Source organism: Polistes dominula, unplaced genomic scaffold, assembly GCF_049000335.1.
Source record: "Polistes dominula isolate Pdom_NZ unplaced genomic scaffold, Pdom_raw_medaka contig_31, whole genome shotgun sequence".
In the NCBI taxonomy this organism is placed as follows: domain Eukaryota; kingdom Metazoa; phylum Arthropoda; class Insecta; order Hymenoptera; family Vespidae; genus Polistes; species Polistes dominula.
In genome coordinates this window covers 8,118,124-8,142,194 of record NW_028300925.1, presented here as the reverse complement: position 1 = coordinate 8,142,194, position 24,071 = coordinate 8,118,124, and the positions used below count along the sequence as shown (strand labels likewise).

General features: G+C 34.3%; 1 protein-coding gene and 1 long non-coding RNA gene across 3 annotated transcripts in view; one reads left to right on the top strand and one right to left on the bottom strand.

Annotated features, from left to right (window-relative positions):
* Positions 1–24,071, bottom strand: part of stet (stem cell tumor) — a 341,302-nt gene that overhangs the window by 87,496 nt on the left and 229,735 nt on the right. For both annotated transcript variants that reach the window (XM_089171157.1, XM_015333869.2), the window contains exon 6: positions 10,237–10,354. In XM_089171157.1, coding sequence (XP_089027283.1) covers positions 10,237–10,354 — 118 coding nt within the window. The remainder of the gene's footprint in view (positions 1–10,236; positions 10,355–24,071) is intronic.
* Positions 1–24,071, top strand: part of LOC149033021 (uncharacterized) — a 114,876-nt gene that overhangs the window by 72,645 nt on the left and 18,160 nt on the right. The gene's annotated exons all lie outside the window — the stretch shown is intronic.

Below are 24,071 nucleotides of genomic sequence, written 5' to 3'. Positions count from 1 at the left end.
GAGAGAGAGATAGAGATAGAGATAGAACAAACATAGCCCCACAATCACGAGAGCTCGTCCCATTGTACGAGCGCATATCGCGCCTCGTCAAATTGATGTTTATTCAAGTGGCTCGCGAAGCGAGGAAACGCTCACGTTTAACCTAAGGGCGAGAAGACGTTGTGTTCATCAGTGTAAGGTTTGCGCACGCGCTCTAACAAATACCTAAATTTTCATATTATCTACAAAGATTTCATCTTAGATTTTTGATATTTTATTTCTTATACTTCATATTTTATTATATACGAATTAAATTATTATATTATTTATTATACCAATTATTATTATTAACATAAAATTTTTCTTTATGAGAGTTTATTTTTTATAATAAAATATATGAATAATTTGATCGAGATGGTTTAGAATGTAAAAATATACGCGGATAAGGTTAATTAAATTTTATCCCCAAGTAAGAAATTCAAAGTACGAGAATAATAAGGGAGAAGAAAATAATATGGTCTCGCGGATGCTCTTAGTAGAGAATAGAACATGATTCTCTTATGGCATTGGCTCGTTCGACCATAGAAACGCAGGCGCGTGTATCTGTCGTTGTTGTCATGAAGGGGATGAGCGAACCAGCAAGAGAGTGAGAGAGATAGAGATAGAGTAAAGCGAGCACAGGTGTAGACAGGCGCACGCCCCTTTGTATTTATGAGCGTTGTGCAGCGTCAGAGGCGAATGCACGCGGATGACACAATATCCAACGATATCAAATTGATGTTTATTCAAGTGGCTGCGACACATAAACGACGACGATGACGACAACGACAACGACGACGACAACAACAAGGGTGCCGTCGTAGTCCTGTGAGCATTTACGCATAAGCTTTGCGTATATGCGTATATTCCTTTAAATGTGTACGTGTCTAAATGTATTCATGCAAAATACGTATATGCACAAGTGCGTGTGTGTGGGTGGGTTGCAAAGCCTTCGTTCACGATACAAGCAAACCCCACCCCCTACCATTACCACCAACAGCTTCTCTGTCACTGTCAACCCTCTCCTCTTGTCATCGTAATAGTAGTAGTAGTATGTTACCTTACCTTCTTCCTTTTGCACGCTTTTGAGAAAGAGAAACGGGAAAGACGCAGGTATGCGCGAACTGGCGGTAACAGTGCAGAGCCGTCCGCCTTGAGACTAAAGATACACCGAGGGAAGTGGAACTGTCAAAAGTAAACCCTCGTCGTCTCTTTACACCACTATCACGCGAAACTTTAACCTGGCTAAAGCACAAAGTGCTAGCAAGGAAGCAAGCAACTCTACGTTCCTCGCGGATTATTCTTCAGGTCAACCGATTTTAGCGGGACCCATTTATAAAACACATTTTTTATTTACTTTAATTTCCATTTTTTTATTTAAAGGTATTTAAAAAATATGAGATTAAAAGAACGGTCTGAAGAAATAAAAAAAAATGAAAATTAATTTTCATTTTATGTATATATATGTATATGTTATATAGAGTGTATAATTACTGATATTCTTGGAAGGGAATCTATAGTCCTTTCATTTTCCTATTGAAGATATTAAAAATAAAAAAGATAAGAATTTAATAGATCGATTTAAAAATTACGAAAAAATGTAATTTTGTAGCGTAATTTCTTACTGTTTAAAATATAAAGAATGAGAAATAAATGAAAGTAAGAATTGTCTATTTTCGAGATTGGTGGTGGTTTAAAAATTGTCCTCTCGGTGTACGTATTCTTGGCACCATTAACTTCTACGCACGAATAACCCCTTTTCAGAGGAACAGAGAGAAAGAAAGAGACAGACAGAGAGAGAAAGAGAGAGAGAGAGAGAGAGAGAGAGAGAGAGTGAAGATAGTTTCCAGAGCCGTTTTCGGTGTTCTAAAATTTCTCGTAAATTCTGAACGTAGATGGTGGTGGTTGGTGGTAGTTGGTGGTGGTGGTAGATGGGCGTACACTAAAGGAGGATAGAGAGAACTCGGGGAGAAGCTCCTTTGAGATTTCATTGACTCGAGAGAACACGCGGGAAAGTTTGCTTTACGTAACGTGTGGTATTACTGCCGTACGGATTTGTGTAAAGTCGGCTTAGTTAGAGGCGTTCGAAATTAATCCGCGGAATTGCGAATACGTAATGATCTATCATCGCGAATTTCGCGATATAATAATATAATACGTTGGCTGTTATTGTGCTATGTCACCAATTATTATATTTTTTATTTATTTTCTATACGATAATATACGACTACCAAGAATAAAAAACGCGAATAAAAATAATAAAATAAATGAAAAAAAAAATAAAAGAAAAAGAATTTAATGGTAAGACTAGAAACACGGATAAGACATTTTAGAAAGAATCGTACCATTCAAGTAGATGGTACTTAGATTTTCTGATACGTTGAAGTTAAGAAAGCGCAACGAGAAAGAGATAAAGATAAAGAGAGAGAGAGAGAGAAAGAGAGAGTCAGATTTAAAGAAAAAAAGGAAAGGACGCAAACGATCCGTATAAGTAACGGATAGGAGAATCCTATCTTCATGTTGCGTCGAATGAAACGTATGTGCTATTCACTCGACACGCTACTAGTCAAATTCCTATGCTATGAACTACGAGTTTATGGTATCTATGTATCTATGTGTGAGTGAGTATACGGTCACGGATCGTGCACAAACCACAATACGCATATATCCACGTACGTATTGCACTACCAATCAAAAATTATAGTCCTATTTCAACTAACAATCTCATATAGGAAGAAATTGAAAAATTAAATTCGCTTTTGTTAATCAAATCACGTGCAAGAATACAATGTGCAATGTTAAATAAAATTTGACCTATTATAACTTGTACATATTAATTATATTTGCAATATAATGCAAATGCAGTTATAGGTGTGACCAAACTTTCGATCGATGGATTTATAAATAATAAATAAATTTATTATTCTTTACGTAAATCAGTAAATATCGTGCGAAACAATAATTGTTTTTATATGGAAAATTATGTTTTTTTTTAGCGTAACAAGGCCGATCGTGTATCAACGTAAATTTCTTTCTTTTCCTGGTTTCGTAATAACTCGAATCGCGTAGGAACAAACTGTTATAACGTTTTTTTTACCGTATATATTGTTCTGTTTCCCTTTTCCTCTTTCACCTCCTCCTAGGCTTCCACTACTTCTTCTTCTTCTTCGTCCTTCTACGCTCGTTACAGTTATTACCCCGTCGTAGTAAATTATAAAGTTGCAGTTGCAAGAAAAGAGAAAGAAAGAAAGAAGAAAATAAAAAGAAAAGAAAAAAAGTAGGAAAACCGTGCAGCCACGTTCTGGCATCGCGACTCTTGCTCAGGAAAAAAAAATTGAGAGAAAGAGTAGGAGAGGGTATGAGGGGGAGGAAAGTAGGAGGGAAAATAATACGTACTTTTTATCATCGTTAATGGTACTTTTAGACCGTGAAAATTTACTACGATTTGTTTGTTGTAATCGGTTCCGGTATGCTACTACTATACTTTCGAAGTAACGACTTCGCCCCCCCCTAACGGTGTGTAGGTACTGGTGGAGGGGACAGAGGGTGTGTAGAGAAATACAAAAATAATAATAAAAAGAAATATAAAGAAAAAGACGTCTCTTTGAGTAAAATATTACCTCTCTGGTGGCCACGCTTGAGAGAATCACGAAATTACTATATTTTCGCGGATATATAATACGCACCAGAAGGAGGGGGTGGGTGGGTTGGAAAGAAACACTATGATGTTACGGATACCTTTCTTGTACCTGCTTCGTCGTCAATTTTGATTATTTTTCGATAGATTAACGAGCAACGTTCAACACTTCATAGGAAGAATAAATTTGTTTCGTTGATAGTATAAGTAAGTAAGTAAGTAAGTAATTAAGTAAGTAAGTAAGTAAGTAAGTAATGTAAATACTATATTCATCGGTTAGAGAAATGGACGACGTTGCTCATTTAAAATCGAATTGGGTTAACTCGTTGTTAAAAAGGGCGAGAGAAAGAGAAAGAGAGAGAAAAAAAGAAAGAAATGTTCAAAGCATCATAGAAAGTGTTCAAAACTTTAAGAATACTTAATTACTACCTCTACGGCTTTTGTATTTAGAAAACGCTGCAGAGAATGAGAGAGAAGAGAGAATAAAGTTTAAGAGTAATATTGTAATACCCTCGGCTAGCGCTGTTATTGACTTTTTCCCTAATAGGCTGTACCATGGATTAAATGAATATTTGTATAACTACATTTAACCTGTCAGAGATATTATGAATTTCTTTCTGTATTTTACGAATGTTCATTTTTTTTATAAAACACGATATTCTTTTCTTTATTGTACCTAATTATTTCTTTATAATAATATTATCAAAAGGTAGAACGAATTTTCTTACTTTATACGAACGAAATATCTTACAATCTAACTAATCTGGATAAGCTGTATTATTTTTTCTTTTTTAATTTTAACTTCAATTATTATTTATTAAAGTTAATATTAATTATTATTATTATTATTTAATTTAATATTCTTCGATAATTATTATTATCTTTTTTATTTTTTTATTTTTCGGAAGTATTACCTTTAATGAATTTTTAATCCATTTAATTAAGATTAATTTTTCATTTCAACGATAACACATTATCAAAAACAAATTATATAATTACAGTATTTATTAATTATAATTTAATTACTATTACCTATGGAAAGTAGAAAAGAAAAATTCGTTTATCTTTCTCCCTCTACGTTTTATTTCGTGTTTTTATTTTGTCATCGAATCTATACGTTCAAAATCCCATAGAACATCATAGGGACAATGGAATAGACGTGTTCGCGAGGGATTGTAGTGGATTTCCGTGGACTCTACGGCGGCGTCAACGAGATCACGACAAACACTTTTGCCGCGCGTGACGCAATATACTATACGTATCCCATATAAATATATACACATAGTTACTTAACTTCGATCCCTCTCCTATTATTCATTTTTCATCATAGAAAACTTCAGGCGTTATAAAAAGAAAAAACAAGAAATATATCGTTCAAGAAAAAAAAAAACACAAACAAACTTATTCAAAAGTAGAGAGATGAAAGGAAAAGAAAAAAATTATTTCTATCGAACACGTATATATGTAAGATTTATTGAATTTAAAGAAGAAGTATTTATTATAATAGAACAAATATCTAAATATTAAGGTTTAATATATAAGAATAAACAGATAGAAATCGCAGATAGAAAACACAAAGACTGCCTTTTTCACCGTGTTTATATACACATTCACTCCACCAATGGTCCTAATCACTTCCATCAATCTTTCTCGAAATCTCTAGACTATTCCCAATCGATTAAACAAAGGACTTCTTTCCGATTTCCGGTTTGAAAATATTCGAGAGATTTCGGGGCGCTTACAAAACGATAACATCAGCTGATATCGCTATGCACACTCGCTTTTCTTTCCTGCCACACACACTCGTATTCATATCGCTACATGTACTCACACTCATACTCATATCCATATCGCTACATAACTTACAAATCTTTCAACGTTCATCAATTGTTTCACGCATACTATAACTCGCACTCATCATCTTTCTCCCACCCTTACATATATACAGTAGAGCCTGTTTTTGTCGGTCCTTTTCTATGCGATTTTTTTTTGTGCGATCTTTTTTCTAGGCAATTTTTTTCGTGCGATTTTTTTTACGCGGTATATGAATTTCAGCGGCGTTGGCAACAGTTTAATGTTTCCAATAAAAAATTAAGTGTTTTTAAAATATTTCCAGGTCTAATTTACTTATTTAATTTGTCGGAAAGCATTTTCTGCTTTATTTCGTTAATAATTGATGTATTTTCTAAGTGTGACTTTTTTTATGCGGCCCCTCTCCGTCGCATAAAAAAATTTTATTTAATATATCGTACAAAGTTGTTTATTATATGTAAGTATTTATAAAATTTTTGAATATTTTTTTGTACGATTTTTCTTATTCGGTCCCTATCCTCCGCGCAAAAACAGGCTCTACTGTATATATATATTCTTTTTGTTCTTTTTCGATAAAACGTTGATCGAACAAATTTCTATTCGTTTCTCTCTCACACACACATATACTCTTTAGTAGTTGTAGGTTTTTCTACTGGTAAAGCCATACTTTTCTCGCCACGGTAAACGAGCCCTTAATATCCGTCCTTCCAACGGTTTGCAGTTAAGCGCGACTACGATGTTCGCTCCTGTAATATCGTTCCTCTGTAACGAGGTTAGTTTAGTCGGGGTAGTAGTCGTACTATAGTGAACAGGGGGCTTGTCGAGGGTAGTAGAAAAAGAGAAAGAGAATGAGAAAGGTAAGGAAGGTTAAAGGAGTATAGATAGAGAGAGGAGGGTCGCAAGCTTGCTTCGGAGAGGGAATAGAGAACTATGAGGTACGATAAAGAAAAGAGGAAGAGAGAGAGATGGAAACAGTTAGTTCCGTTCCTTCGTAATATCCGGTAACCTTATCTCCAAGGTCGTCCTTGGTCCCGCTACAAACCAGAAATCCGTCTGTTCTAGCTTGATTTCTATCTATCGGAGAATACACTTGTTCAACCTTTGAGAATAAACTTCCTAGTTACTATAAACCCTTTATCTTGGTAATAGAAACGATCGAATTTCTCCATGGGCTTATAACACTTTGTTTCTATTTTTCTAATAAGATTTTAATTCCTAGATGATAATTTTAATTCGTAATACTTGTCGAGAAATTGTACGAACAATTCGTAACGATTGATTCGTTCTACACAGTTTACTTTTTATTTTTCGAAACCACCGCACGTATGTGTGGTAATTTAGTTGGTCCTATAAAGAAAATAAAAAAAAAGAGCAATCTTTACACGTACAACATTTTTATTTTGCGTGGTTAACGTCGATAGATTGCTTTTAAAATTTTCATATATATTTCTTTTTGTTCTAACTCGTTAAAACTAATTTTAGTTGTGTAACCCTATGTTGTCTATCGTACAATTTTCGATTAAATATAATAAACAGAAAATGTTCATCCTTTCTTTTTCCTCTTCCATTTACGATAAAACTAAAAAAAAAAAAACTAACAAAATTTGTTTCTAAAAAGATTAAGATTAAAACTTGATAGATAATTGTTTCATCGTTTACATACAATTTTTTGGCTAAGAGAGAATTTTCTAAAAGTTAACTGACTCTTAAAAGAACACTAGAAGAAGAAGAAGAACTCTAAAAAGAAAAAAGGAGTAAAAGAAGAAGAAGAAGAAAAAAAGGAAAAAGTGGTGAAAGAATAAAGTAGAGAAAGAGAGAGAGAGAGAGAAAGGGAAAATAGGGGTACGTCGTCGTCACGTGGACGTAGCCTCGAGGCTAACGTTCAACGTACGACGAGACGATGTAAACTATGTCGACGATGAGGGAACAAGTTGTAGGAGAGACCGTGGAAGCGGAAGGTGGATAAAGAAAATAGGGGTGAGAGGAGGGTGGAAAAACTAAAGAGGAATATGGTGGAATATCGATCGAGTAAAGCCTCACGGTTGTTTAGATAACCGTGTATTCTCTAACGATATCGATACGATGTAAACACAAAGAGAAACAGAGAGAAACTGAGAGAAAGAGAGAGAAAGAAAGCGAGAAAAAAGGGGACGCAAAAATAAAGAAAAGAAAAAAAAAAGAAAAGTGGAGAAGAAAGGGTGCACTTAAGTAAAGAAGGTAGGAAAAAAAAAGAGGAGACAGAGATATGGGTGGAAAGTAGGAAGGGAGAAGGAGGAATAAGGGACTAGCTTAGAAGAACTAGGATCAAGATTATCGATCGAATCTTGCGAAACGAGCAAGAAAGACTCTTTCTCTATCTCTCTCTCTCTCTCTCTCTCCAGTTACTTACGAAGGGCCGACAGAAAGAAAATATGCGACAGCCAGAAATAAAGGTCGGTTCCGCACGAAAGATTACTGGCTTTCTCCCTTTTACCGATGGGGGTATATACCTTCTCCCTCTCCACCTTCTCACCCCCACCCCCAGGAACAAGAGAAGTCCTTTTCCAACTCGTACGTCTTTTTCTCTCATTGTGGTGGCATAGGTAGTGTTATTCACGTTGGCACGAGTAGAAAGAAAGGAAAAGGAAGAGGCCACGAGGCAGGCAGTGTGGCACCTTCGACCCACACATACACATATACATATGTATATATTCGTGTTTTAAAACGGTGCGCTCGCGAGAAACGATCTATCAGCCCTCGGCCAAGATAAAAGTTTGCCGGTGCTCATTGCCGCGAAATATGGTGGCAAAGGATACTCGAGTAGCGGAGGACAGCACTAGTTATCGTATAAACAATATATTTTAACGCGACTAAATGCATGTGTGTGTATGTTTATGTGTTTATATAAGAGACCTAGGACATTTACTTCTATGTATAATACATATACGATTTTCTCCACTTCCTCTCCCCCTACTACTATCCAAGTATTTTCATTCCATGTATTTCGCATTACAAACCAACGAACTAAACTATTCCCAAAGCTATTAGCAGTTCTGTTGACATATAACTGTGTTTTTTTTCTATCTGCGAGATAAATGAAATAGTTTTCTTTACATTTATTTATTTATTTGCTTTGTTTTATATATGTATAATATTAAATGAATATTTTAAAAGAGTAATAAATAATAACAAAATAACGATGGTACACTTTTTAATCAAATTTTGTATACAATGAATAATTTAATATGATCGTACATATATGTATATATATTAATTGTGAAATAAAAAAAAGGGTAAATACGTGAGATAAGATATTTCCTTCGAGCATAAGTTGTTAACATGTTAGAGTTCGTTCATTCGTCGAAATATTAAATTTCTCATTTTAATCACAGTAAATGGTCAAACACGATCGTATCTTTTTCGATCTTAGTCTTTAGTAAATGGTTTTGCGCTCCTTTGTTCTTCCAGGTGTATCTAGATTCCAATCCCCAAAGCGAGTTTCTTCTTTTTCTTTTTTTCTCCCTTTGGCATTCCAAACGTCGAATATCCGTATTTCGCGTTCGAATCGATCGTGACTGGAACGTTAACACGGTGCACGCTCGAACAACAATCTGCTAATTGGTTCGCTCGGAGAATTTTTTCTTCCCTTTTCGAGCCCGGAACATGGGAGGGAGGAAAGAGAAAAGAAGGGAGAAAAAAAGTTGGCCAAATAATAGGAAGAACGAAATCTCCATTAATTGATAAATTGATACGGTATACCCCAACGACGTTCTTTTGTTGATTGTTAGCGTTCGTTTCACCAATAAGTGGGGAAGTCCAACCCCTTGAAACCATCGTCTTTCAATTAAAAAAAAAAAAAAAAAAAAACAAATATAAAAGAAAGAAGATTTGTTTCAACTTGTATAATAACATCTCTTACATATTAATTTATTAAGTGGAAATTAAATAAGCAATAAATGAATTTTATACAAACACACAAGTAGAGGAGCCTGGTAAATATCGTTATTAAATGACGTTAAAAGATTCATTTTATGGATATTCCATTTTCTTTTTTAATTTTAATAACTGAAAAAAAAGAAAGAAAATTAAAAAAATCTATAAAGATAAATATTATTATTTTTAATAATCTTTGATACCAAAAGTATATATTTTTTAATAGATTTATATTTAAACGCGAAAGAAATATTTCGTTGCACAAAATATTGCTCGAATTCGTGTAAAACAAATATTGTTAATAAAAATTGTTGTAGCTTCTAATCTTAAATTTGATATTTTCTTTTTTATATATCAATAATAAAAAAATATAAATATTGAATTATTTTCAAGCACAAAATTATTATTCTATTTAATTCTAAAAAGAACCAAAAATATTATTATCAAAGTAATCATAAAAAAAATATACTGCGTAACGTAAAAGCAAATAAATAAATTTAAAAGTATAAAAAGATAACTCGTGAAAAGAAAACAAAATTACTTAAAATCTTATTTTCATTTTACGTTAGACGACGAAGATCTAAAATCTTGAAATTTCGTTTGCAAGACTCGTACTATGTACGAGGTTAGAATAATCGTGAACAACGCGTGTAGGCAGGTGTCTCGGTGGTCCGTCCGTGTATAAATTAGTCTCGTTAAAATTTTACTAATCAAGGCTTACACACGTGCACGACCAAAGATCAAAGAGCAGTCTTGTCGGTCTATATAAACATGGACACACCAGTAGTAGCCTCTGCTGTACAACGCTCGTTACAAACTACGGATTACACACCATTCTCTCCCTTCTATCAACTCACCTCGACTAGGGTGATGAGAATGATGAAGAGGGGTGGTGGACAACAGGTATAATGGTCTGCGTAATATTTTCGGTCCCTTTCTTCTGTCAAAAATTCGTCGCCGATCATGCGGACCATCCTGAAACAAAAAAATACATTTATTGTCAACTTTTAATTTCAAAATAAAATCGGGATCACGGATTTGATATAATCATTTTGGTAGCTTCGGTAAGATGAATCAAAAACGAATAATAAAGAACCTTGAAAATTAATCCTTAGCCCTTAGGGACTTTTCTTCGACTAATCGTTCAACATTTTCCAAGGATTTTTCCCTCCACCTACGAAAATGCACCTTCCTTTTTTTCCTGTTCTCGAACCTCTTTTCTAGGGTTAATCGTTGCCAGGGGTAGTGAAATAACGAGAAATTAACTTTTCCGTAAGTTCTTCTTCCTAATAACACTCACCTCATCCTTTTCTTCTAACGTACCCTTCTCAAAAAGGGAGAGGGTAGTATTGAATAGCATGATTGAACGAAGAAGAAAGGGAAAACACTCTCGTGAACAATTACGCTCAACTTTTGCCATCGATCGTTACCTTTCTACCTTTTACTTTTCTACTTCTCGAATACACCTTCCCTTTTCTGCCTTTAGGCCAATGAAAATGATCGCGGAAAGGGCCAAGAAGTATCTTTCCATCTCCGTTTTTCTGTCTGCGTTCTCTAACGAGTTCATTGAAATCGTGAAATTGTTCTTCCCTTTTCCACCACCACTCTCTTGAAACCTACATTCTTGCATTTTAATTAATTTGTTTAAAATTAAAATGAAAAAGTAAAAAACATAAAAATTGAACAAATGAAAAAATAAAAATAAATAGGTAAAAGGGATCTCATTTACGCGTATGAAAATAATATTCTTTTCCGGATATCACTGGCGTTTTGCATATATGCATAACAGATGCGAACAACGTAATAATAATTAAAAGTACTATAAATAAAGAGAGGAAAAATTATATATATATATATATATATGTTCCCTAGATGAACTTTTATAGAAAATATTACATTATAATATATATATGCATATTCAACGTTATTTCTCATAAATTGGTCTCAGTACTTTTGATAAAAAGGGAACTAAATTATACCAGTTAGAAAATAGTTTCTTCAATTTCGCTGTTGGTATTTTCTACGTGTAATATTATCAAAACAGTCCCGAAAAGTTTATATAATTCGCTTTGTTACCGGTTAATTCGAAAAATATAAGTAGGAAACTACGTAGAAATGTAAATAATAATTTCTGCCTTTATCTCGGTAGTATAAAAAGAAAAAAAAGAACAAAGAGAAAAAACTGCCGAAGGGATTCGAATGAGAAAAGAAAGAAAGAAAAAAAGAGAGAGAGGGAAAGAAATATGTTAAACATATGGAAATAAAAAAAAAGAACAAAAATATAGAAAAGAAAGAATAGCGTTGTAGCGATAAAAAAAAAGTTTATTCACACTAAAATATATTTTTAAATATAAATAAATATGTACAAATTATAAGAAATATGAACTCGTGGCCTGTAAATTTTATTTCTTCCTTTTCAAAAAGAAATTTTATTTTTAATATTCAAAATGTATGTAATATCGGATTGATCAGAAAAATTTCGAATAAAAAGAAATAAAAAAAAAATATAATATAAAATCATTGCCTTTGAATTTTGTTCTGTATATATAAAAATGTTTCTTTTTTATATCTACTTACAAACGTTGTGGTCAAACCAATACACACATATATATATGGATGGATAGGATAGATGAGACGACGAATCCTAAAAAAAAAAAAAAGATAGATGAAGAATAAGGTGGTATCAGAGTTCGTGTAGGATTTTCTCTCACTTTTATGGCGTCCTGACGTCTCGTTACGGAAATAGCTTTCGTAGCTTCTCATATCATCGTCTCCTCGTTTTTCGATTTCCTCATATTTCGGGGGTTAGTAGAAAAGGGAGGGGGGTGAGAATGGATGGATGGATATCACTATCATCCGTACACTTATTTACTCGCTTCAACGCGACATAAACCGCGGTCAACCAACAGCAGTAACAGCAACAGCAACAACAGCAACAGCAACAGCAACAGCAACAGCAACAGCATCTCGTTGCTGCTACTCTTCGATAAAATATCATCGATCTTTTTGAGCAAAATGACGACGAGAACATCGATAATATTTTCCAATATATATATACACATGGATACAAGGTAGAACGTAATACGCGTGTGTATAAGCGCGTGATACATATGCTCGTTCGATAAAAACGGGTCAAAGTACGATCGAGCGCGTTTCCTGGCGTACATGAAAATCTCGTTATGTAAAAAGCCATTTCTATTAAATCGGTTTCACGTACGCTTAGAAATACCACCTAACAGCAGCACCACTACTACTACCAGCACCAATAGCAAAGCACTATTCGCAAAAGCGGCCGCTAGAAAGCGCCCGAACAACACACTGGGGCCGTCGCGTGCTGCTTTCGTGTGCGATGGAAAAATGTCGATTCATCGGCTCGATGCTCGCTCATTTTTAATCGACCATGATCATAACGAATTCAATACTCGTTCGACGTTGAATCACCTTCCTCTCGCGTTTTACTATACCACAGATATTCCCGCTAAATATAATATATATAAACAAATTTTCTTCTTATGTTAATATTACTATTTCTTTTATTTTCATATTTTTGTTCTCCCCTTCGTTCATCAAACATTGCATACAACCACCTAACTTACCCTCTCTTTTTCTCTCTTTTTCTTGACAATTTTTTATATCTTGTGGAATAGCTACTTGTTATTCGAGAAAAAAAATCATCGATATGAACTCGAATCGAAATTAACTCCGATTGAACACGATAAAGTGTATTCGGTTGAACGAAATATAAAAAAAGAAAAAAAATGAAAAAAATCGAGATTGAGAGTAGGAGAGAGAAAGAAAGAAAGAAAGATGGAAAGAAAGAAAGATAGAAAAAGGTCATATCGTTCATTTCGGTGTAAGGATATAAATGCCGGCAATAAATTCTTTGGATCGAAGCCATGAAAAAAGAAGTCCAATATCGCGTTGGAAAGTCTGTCTCATCGGGATAATAAAAAAATTGGAAGGTAAATTGTAAGAGGAACGGAAGTGTGGGTGGGGCGGAGTTGAAGGAAAAAAAGAAAGAAAGAAAAAAAAAGAAAAAAAGAAAAAAAAATAATAATACAAAAAAAGAATAAGTCAACGAAGAAGGAGAAAAAAAGGGATGAATAGGGATACGTTCGCGCGCGCACACGCGAATATTCGACTCGTACAAACAGCCCCCGTATACCCCCCGTTATCCCTCCACGATGCTATCTACTACCGAGGAACGTAGAATAATTACGAAGAAATATTGGCCCGTAACTCAGTCCACTATCCATAATATCTAGCACGTTTATGGTGCCGGAGATAAACTGTCCTTCCCTCTTCACCCTTTCGTCCTCATCCTCCCTCTTCCTCCTCTCTATTCTCCTTCCGAGCTTTTGCTATACCAAAGGCGTCACCCTCGGGAATGACTTTGCTTTCAAATATCCATACGTACGTATATATGCACATACATATGTATGTATGTATGTATGAATGTATATACTACTAACATGCATGCATACGTACATATACACTATCGGCAAAAAGTTTGATATCATTCGTAGATTAAAAAAAAAGAATTAAATAAATATATCGATAAATTTTTTATGGTATCTTTTGCACGATTACTTTGTTCCCCATCAATTTCATTATTTTTTATTAATATATTATAATAGTATTATGTTTAAAGTAAAAAATTGTAAAAAGTCTTTACGGATTCAACGTTCTTTTTCCTTAAGATCACTTTGACTCTATATGTGTAAATTATTTTAATGTAAACATTTTGAGAAATGCCACGTGTATTGATTTACTACTGATAATGAAAAAGTTTGAAAATTGCATGTCAAAATCTAACATACTCCGATAAATACATTGTTTCACGAAATTTATGTAATAATTTTAGACTTTTGGCCGATAGTGTACATGTACGAATAGATCTACATATATGTAATGTAATAGAGTAGATTATATATATATATATATATATATAGTATATGCATATGCATGTATTACATAAGTTTCGATTCCTCCGCGATTCTAGAAGCTGAACGAACCACGTCGTGTCTAGTAGTCCCCGCGTATTTGTGTAATAATACAGAATATATATAGTTTACTTCGGAATTTATATATCTCTACGTGTCACGAAACACGATAACGAGCGTCCGTAAGCAGCGGCAACCACCTATGGAGGGTGATCGGATAGCTCTCAAGGGCGTAATTAGTTGCGAAACAGAAGCTATCGAATTACTGCGTCGAGACGAAGCTTCAACCCCTTCCCGCATCTAACATAAACCGAGAAATTTACTAAAACCCTACTACCAAACATCAATCCTACGAAAACCACGATCGTACGAGATTCTACTACGACCCCTCCCTTTTTCTTTTTTTTTCTTTTTCTATTAGCATTTCCAATTTATCTGTTATAAACGTGTTCTCTTTCAAACGTACGATATTATTCAATGTGGAAGAAATTCTTGAATGCGTGTGAAACGTTCACGTCCGACTATAGCATGACTTCGATCACTGCCAACGATCATACTCCTTCCTCCCGATCGATTTTAAAAACCCACCTTCAACGTAGATTCAATTTCACATTATTGAGTTATTATTATCCACGACAAACGGTAAAGTTTATTACTTTTGTTTACTTTAATATCATTTAATTTCTTTTTTATTTATTTAAAAATTTTCTTTGAAATTTATGCACGAATGATATTTTTGTTTTCTTTACTTTTTCTATTTTTGTATTTTATCTCTTTTACCAAATTTCTACTAAAATGTCTACTCGTTTCTATCGTAGGGATTTTTCCATGTATGATCGAAAAATACCGAACACAACCCACTCTCCCCTCTTCCCACCCCCGACTACTCTGCGTCTCGAGGACGACTTTGCTTCTTTTCTTCTCCCTGTCCCGTTAAAAATGTTCTCTCGATCATATTCGAGAAATCGAAAGACACGTTCTTGGAATACGGATGAAATTCCTTCAGTATATATATATATATATATATATATATATATATATATATATATTATTTGGACGAAAGGACGAAAAGGAAGAAAGAAAAAAAGAAGAAGAGGAAAAGGAAAAGAAACGAACGAAGACATTCGAACGTCGAACTGCATCGAATCGTTCCTCTAAATGTTCTGTTTCGTTCATACAGGTGGAGAGTTACGTTGGAAAACGAGTTTCCTCATTTCTCAGAACGTTTTTTATCCTTATCACTGAGGTACAGGGTGAAGAAGAAGACAAAAAAGGAAAGAGAAGAAGGAAGGAAGGAAAGTAGAAATGAAGGACAATGGTGGTCGCATTTGTAGCGAATCTTCTTTCCTTTCCTTGTATACACACTTTCCTGTACGTTTCCTCCCCACCCACCAAAATACATATATATATATACATAACTCTATTGTCTCCGGAACTTCTCGAGACGTTTCTTTACCCTTTTTCATTTTTTTTCATCTCTTCTTTTATCTTTTCTCCTTCAAAATCCTCTACCCCTTTCTCCCACTTTACTCTCAACTCTTTCTCCATACACTTGTTTCAATTTTTGTACTCCTTTTTTTCACAGTAAATGTAAGAAGAAGGAGAACTAGTATAACCCAAGAAAAGGAAGACGAAAAGCACAACGATATCATCAAATTGGTTACACGCGAGTTTTTCGGCTCTTTTTTATCAAACTTACGAAAAGTTAACACACACATCCACTCTTTTTCATTTATCTTACTTTATCTTTTTCTTTTATGATAACCAAGAGAGGAGCAAAAAAATTGACTATAGCCAAGAGAAAGTAAGTCGACGATGACTTTAGCTACCTAGTCGACCTATTCTATCTAATTAATCCGATTTAGAAAAGGGCTTAAGTCATTTTCAGACCTTACTACCCTTTCACGCGATTATCGTTATGGGTGTAATAGTAGTAGTCAAACTTTGACCCTACTTTCTTTATTTCGATACTTTTTCTCTTCATTTTTTGTCAAATTATCAAAAATCATCTCTTTCGTTTTTATCCTTAACTAAAAGATACATTTTAGAAAATAAAAATAATTATTTATTATTATAATTATTATAGAAACTAAACGAGATTCGACTTAAAAAAAATACAACATTTGTATCAAAGAACATAAAAAATATTTTTATTGAGATTAAAAAAAAGATAACATTAAAATAAGATACACGATTATCTTTCTTATCTCGTTACGATTCAAAAAAAAATATCTCTGATATAATCTTTTCTTTCTTTTTTAAATTAAATTTAATTTCTCTAAATCTATTATTTTCACTCCCGATGTTAATTTCATTTTCAATAATGAGAAATTTGTAAATTATATAATACAACGTGTTCTCGTAGAAAACAAATATCTCGCGATGAAAGTAACAAACCCTTTAAACCCTATTACATACAGAAAAGTACGATTTAAAGTAATCGTATAAATCCTTAGGCGATCGTTGAAAATCGTCGCGTGCAAATTGAGTGTAGTAAATCGAAAGTGGAATAGAATACGCAAGGTGCAGCACTTCTGTTATATATATACATATTTGTATATACCTATTACACATATAATATAATACATATATACCAAGGAAAGTCTTTTAACTCGTGCACGCGAGTGCTAAATCCGTAGGAAAAGCGCGACTATGGGGGGAGGGGGTGTTCTCCTCCTATTAACGCGTGATCGTTGGACGTTTTCGAAGCTTGATGATATTATCATGTCTTCTATCGAACGAATCGTAGAAATAGGTTTCAGATAAAAATAAAAAAGAAAAGAGAGATAGAAAGAGTGATAGTGTTACTCGTGCAAATGATGTGCGATTAATGCTATGATATAAATATATTGAGTCGGGGAAAAAATTCTTTCGTAATTTTTCCAATTGCATATTATATTCTGATAATACTAATCGTATCTGACAATACTTTTATATCTTTGAATGTTGACGTATCATAAAGTAATTAGAAACAAATAAAAACAGAAATTATGTAATACTCGTGAGTTTTATCAAAAGTTATAGTACCCCATGAAAATGATTGAACGATTGAAATATACGAAAAGGTTTGAAAAATTTTATTATACAAAAAAATAAAGGAAGCATGTCGAACTGTTAAAAAATCTTTTGAACGTTCTTCGAACGTTTAACGAATCATTGGACACCAATTATAAAAATCACAGAATAATTTTAAACTAATTGGAATAGATCGAATGAAAAAAATATGAAAAAAGACTTGTTTAAAGATTTTCCATGAAAATACGAAAAACTTGTTAACCAACCTAATATATACAACCTTATTCAAATTATCGATGTTAAAATAAACGATCAGAGCAAATGTAAGATCAAAGATAAAACGCGTTTTAGATAGTAGTAATATCATTCGTATAGTAATGGAAACGATTTTCTCTTTCTCTTTATCTTTATCGAATAAATCAAATTGACTACACTAATAAATCTTGTTTTCGAGAAGAACATAGTTTATAATACAATAAATTTTCTATACTAGCTTCGGATCACTCTATTCCAGTTGATAAGTCATTTAAATAACGAAGTGCTATTTTATGTTCTACAAAATCTCTCCTATATATTTGAGACAATAAGGAAAACTTGTCTTATGCCGAATCAATTTAGTAGAACAATAAAGAAAAAAAAGAGAATGCAAAATAAAGAAGATGGTACAAATAGTAAGGTATCGAGTAAGCATGAAAACTGTTTAACGTTGTGAATTTTAGCAAAGTGTAATCTCATCGATATCACACAGAACCTCCCTGTCCATCTTATCGTGACATCGAGACGATTCTCTGTCTATCACACATAATATATCTCAATACATATGTACGAAGAACATACATACATACATACATACATATAGGGATATAAGCTAAGAATGCGTAGCGTTTCGATCGAATCGTTTGACCACGCCGTGTGTGCCCAAGAATGCATGAAATTGCGGCGAGATCGTGGCGTATTAGATTATTAGGAGTCCTATATAGTTCATGCACTAACGCAAAAGCATATATATATACTATACCTATCTATCTATCTATCTATCTCGTGTTCTCTTCCAATCCTCCTACTACTCGACACTTCCCTTCATTTTGCTCTCCTTTACCACATTTCACGACACCCTACGTACTCTAACGCCCTCTCATTCCCTTCTTATATAAAGTATTATAGGAGGGATTCTCGCGCGATAAATCAGACGCGTTTCTAACCTATCTCTTCCAATCGTCTCCTCAACCTTAGAAAGTGAAACAAGATTTTCGCTTGTTCGATCAGAAGGAGAACTCTTCCCTTTTAATGGCCTGATTAAGTTTCGCGATCCTAAGATCTTCGTGTTTCCTTTTCTATAGCAATAGATAATGTCCGATCTATTTAATAAGTAGATTAATGAAAACTGTCTTCTAGAAAATTTATACACAAATGTGTTTAATTATAAAGTACTTTTACTAGTTGCACAATCGTCGGATAAAAAATAACTTTAATATCTCAATTAAGTTTGGAATTGTTGTAATGTATTGGAATTTTTATCGTAGCGATTACTTATTACTTAAAAAAAAAAGAATACTATTTTTTTATAAGTTAAAACAAATTAAAGGATCATCGGAAGTTGTAAGAGGTTTTAACGATTGACGTATTTACGAGTAGGACAATCGTGATAGGAGAGAGGATAAGAATAAGAGATGGTGAGATGAAGTGGAAGATGGGGTGGGTTGGAGTGGTGATGGGGTGGGGGTGGAGGGTTTGAGGAAGGCGAGGGGTAAGACTTTTCTCAAGAGAGAGGAAATTGACTTCTGGCAGGTAGAGACGCGTGCCTGGACTACGTACGGTGACGATAATGCTGTCTGTATACCGCTGTGTTGCACGTCGTGCCATAAGCTCGTAAACGTACTTCGCTTTCGAGTCCCTCGTAAAAAAGCTCTCACACATCCACACTCTTACACTTTCAAAGTATTCACATAAATACATATATATAATACTCGTACACCTGCAAGAGCTTTGCCGAAATCCATGATAGCTGCTTACCTAATCTCACCTCGGTTCTCTCGCATTCGACGAAAAGCACGCTCATCCTCCACATATCAACCCCTCTGCAAATGCCATCACCCTCCTACTCTTATACTCCTCTTTCTTTCTTTCTTTCTTTCTTGGTCTTTTTTTTTTTCTCGAGAGAAAAAAGAAAAAGAGAGACAGAGAGAGTTGAACGAGAACGAAACGAAAGCTGATATCTTTTCGCTTGTAAAATCGAGAAAAGAGAGAATCCGATAGAAAAGCTAGGGTGAAGTAGTAGTAACGTTTGATCAAACAAATTGAGAACTTCCGATAAGAACGCGTTGTTCATCGCTATTGATAGGAAACAACTGGTCTGTCGTAGGAAACGTAGAATACTGATTCCTCATGTATCTCACGCTTTGCCTTTATTAGGAATTTTGTGAAAGACGTTTTTATCCAGTTGTTTCGTTCGATACCTTTGACAATTTCCTATTGAAAAGTAGTAGTAGTTGTAGTAGTAGTAATAGTAGCTGCTGCTGCTGCTGCTGCTGTTGCTGATACTGATGCTGTTGCAGTACCAACCAGCAACGGATACAAACATCCAGACAAGGAAAGAATGAAAGCTTCAATTGTTGTAAATTTGCACGATCAACCGGTCATTCCACTCTCGTTAACGATCCGATTATTCTTTCCTCTTTGTCCCTTTCTTGTCCCTTTGCATCGTTCTCTTTCCCTCTCTTTCACTCTTTTTAATGAACACAGCACTTTTATCCCGAGGCGAAATAGCTTCCTCTCTCATTCTCATTCTGTCTCTGTCTCTCACTCCCTTGACTTTTTACCGAAAATACTTCGTCATCTCGTCGAACGTCAATTTGTCTAGCCGTCGGAGACAGACGCGAGGTATGGCAATATTTTTTTTATTTCTCTCTCTCTCTCTCTCTCTCTCTCTACTTTTATTTTTTTTAACTCCCCCTTCCGAAAATGCAATCCTTCATAGGCAAATTGGATCGAGCCAAGTTATACTTTTACATACCCACCCCGTTTTTTTTTAAATCAAATATATAAATAATCATGTATCTAATAACAAAAGAGAAAGAGAGAGAGAGAAATGTAATGATCGATAAAAATCGAGTATCTATACTTAAATATTAGAGTTAGAAAAACGATAAAAATAACTGACTTACTATTAAACAAATTTGTATTAAAGATAATTATATATAATTTATAATAAATATATAGTCATGTGGGGCAAGTGTGCGCAGGTTTATTTTTTATAAAACCGTTGACAGTAGAGTAGGGGAATTGACTGCCTTCAGTAGTCACTACGACGTTGGACAAAAGACTAGAGTCTTGTCTGACAAGGTTACGTAGTTTCAGTAATATTGGTAAGTAAAATTTTTGGTTATAATTCTTACGATTTTTCTTAATTTTCAATTAAAATACTTGTATATTCATGTTACGGAAATTAGCATTGATTGTATCCAAGTATGCTTAATTATGTATCTAGTTTTATTAATTACATATTGAAACTTGGTAAAATGACGCTACAATGCTTAATTTTAACCTAATTCTGTACAGGCAATTCGGGTTAAGCGTGCGCATAAGGTTGTGGGGTAAGAGTACGCATATTTCAATGCGTAATTTTACCCCGATAGTGGCAGTTCTTTGTATACTGACAATTCTTTTTATTTGTTTCAGTTTATTCTTATCAAGTTATATATTATCTAAACAAACAACAATGCTTCGAAATTATAAGCGAAAGGCTTACAGAATTATGTGCGAAAGGCACACAGATCTGTTGTTTCAAGTGATCAATTTGATGCTGCTAAGAGATTGATTGCTGAAGGTTTGAGTAAAAGAAAAGCAGCTGAACAAATATATAATAAAATAATAATACTAATATTATATAATAATTTTCTCGATATAAATTGAGATAGATAGTATTTGTGAAAGTATATATTTAATATATAAATATTAAAAATAAAATAAATAATGGTAAATGTTGATAAAAAATGATATTTATATCATTAAATATAGTTTAACTATATTTAACAAGCTACCGTTTAAGTTATTATAAGTGCGTAAACTTACCCGCAGTGCTGCGCACATATACCCCGATATTGGGGTAAGTGTACGCATTCTGACTAAGTTTTATTTTAATTGTTTTCTAAAATTACCATTAAGTAAACTTTATTTCAAGTTATGTAATTGATAAATTAATAAAGTCTTTAAATAAATAAATTTTGTTCAGTTTATTTCATATAAATATTATCATTTTATGATAATTAAAAAAAAAATGCGCACTCTTGCCTCACATGACTCTACCAAAAAAAAAGAACTTAAATGAGTTGCGTTTTCATCTTCCGTCAAAATCGAATCAAATATTCTGAACAACGCTCCAAAGATAAAAAACAAAAAAAAACATTTGAAGTCGTTCGTTACAAAGGCAACACCCTTAGTAAAATTCTTTCATATTTTCTTGACGAGTGTGAACCAGATAGAAAAAGAGAAGAAGACCAGAGCAGTCAATTTTCTAAAAGAAATAGATCAAAAGGTTCGTCCGTCTGTCCGTCTGTCTGTCTTCTTGTGTATCTTATTCTTTCTTTAAGTTCGCCATTTTCTACTATTACCTTTTTATACTGTCACGTTGCGCACTCTTACCCCGTCGACTGCTGCGCAACCATCGTCTTTAGAAATATCAGAATATTCAGTTACTTTTCTGGACACGAAGGTGCACTCGAGTGTACGGAACTATCTCGTAAGGACGAGATCCTGAAGGATGCCTTTGAGGAATAGTTCCATCCATCCAATCTCATATCCCTCCGGTGTAGCTTTTGCTACGTACAAAAATTCGATGTATCGAGGGAGCACAGTCGAGTCAGAAAAAGAGAGAGAAAGAGAAAGAGAGAAAGGAAGATATCTATCTCATTGAAACGATTGTACCGGAAATTCTTATGGTTCTTTTCTTTTCTTATTTCTTTCTCGATTTCTCTCATTTCTTATTCCCTCCCGTCTATCGTTTCATTCATTCATTTTTTCTTACTTACTTACTTACTTTCTTTCTTCCTTTCTGCCTTTATTATAACCGATCAAACGTTATACCAAATGGAAATAATTAGATAGGGTAATTAGAATTTTTCTTTGTATAAACCAACCAACCAACCAACCAACCAACCAACCAACTAACCAACCAACCAACCAACCAACCAACCAACCAACCAACCAACCAACCTATCGTCAACCATTATCTTTCATCTTTAAAATAAACATTATTTTCGCTTGACGAGTAGAAGGATCGAGGTAGATCGAGTGCTAACCATAGTTATGACTACTTTTAAAAGAATCGATCGATAAAGTAAACTTAAGATTTCAATACATTTTCCTACTTCTTTCATTTCCCTTTAGCAAGTTATATATATGTCGTGCTTACATACGCTAATACACACTGATGAATAAGATATATCTATAGATACGAAACAGTTATATACCATCACTTCAGATTCATATCATAAAAATATCATACGTATCTATCTATTTCTTGTTTAACAAAAAAAAGAATTCTTATTGATAGACCGAGAAAGAAAGAGAAAATTTTAAACGGTAAAGAATATCGATAAAGTTTCAATTTAGTCACGTAATAAGAAAATTACTGATAGGATGAATAAGAAGAAAAAAAGAAAGACGAGGAGATTGACCAAGGGCGTTGGTGATTCGTAATATAACGTAACATGGGGGGGGGGGGGCTAGCTCGTATGATCGTTCGCATAGTCGCTCGCATAGTAGTCGGTCGTATAGTCGACGGTATGTCGCAGTTGCGGATGGGGCGGTTAAATCGGCGCAAACTCGGCCGATGATGTACGACCGTACGGTAAACCATCACGGCCACCAGCAGCAGCAGCAAATCCACCCACCCACCCTTCCCTCTCATACGTTTACATATAAACATACACATATGTAATGTGTACATGTTAGCGTAAATAGTACGTGGGGACGCGAAGCAGAAGCTACGACCATCCCTAACCCTTTCGCTAGTCCCTTCTCTCTTGTTCCTATATACAAGCCTATATAATAGTACCTATAGGTATATCCTACAACAACACAACAACAACAACAGCACCAGCAGCAGCAGCAGCAGTGGTAGCAGCAGCAATCCATACCCTTTCCACAAACCACATTCCAAGTACTGCAATCCACGTTAATTGTTGGGCGCACCAAAGATGCGCCCGGACACCGAAAGCTCCTTTATATCGCATCTTTCATCCCTTTTTGATTCATTGTGATTAATCGAACTGATCCTTTTACTTGATCCGACAAAAAAACCACCAGCACACGATAACCACTATCACCCCGTACCTATACACCTCGTACCAATGAAAATGCAAACACTGATGTCAAACGAATCATAGATAGGTAACACACAACAACCATCGGTTGGAAAATCGGTCGCGCGTGTGGTATTTGCGATATCGTACGAACCTAGTTGTATACTACATCTAGATATATATCTACATATGTACACACATATATATATATATTCAACGATACTTTTCTTTTTCTACTCTTTCAGTTACGACTGATAAACGATCAGCGAAATGTTTTTCGGAAATCGTAGCCACGAACCATTCGTCGTAACGATGGCTCCGGTTTGCGGCTCGAAAAAGTGTTTCTGTTCGGATTAAATCGTTTCCGTTCGTCGATCCGATACGTATCTATTATATACTACTATGTTTCTCTGGATACGTATGTAGATATAT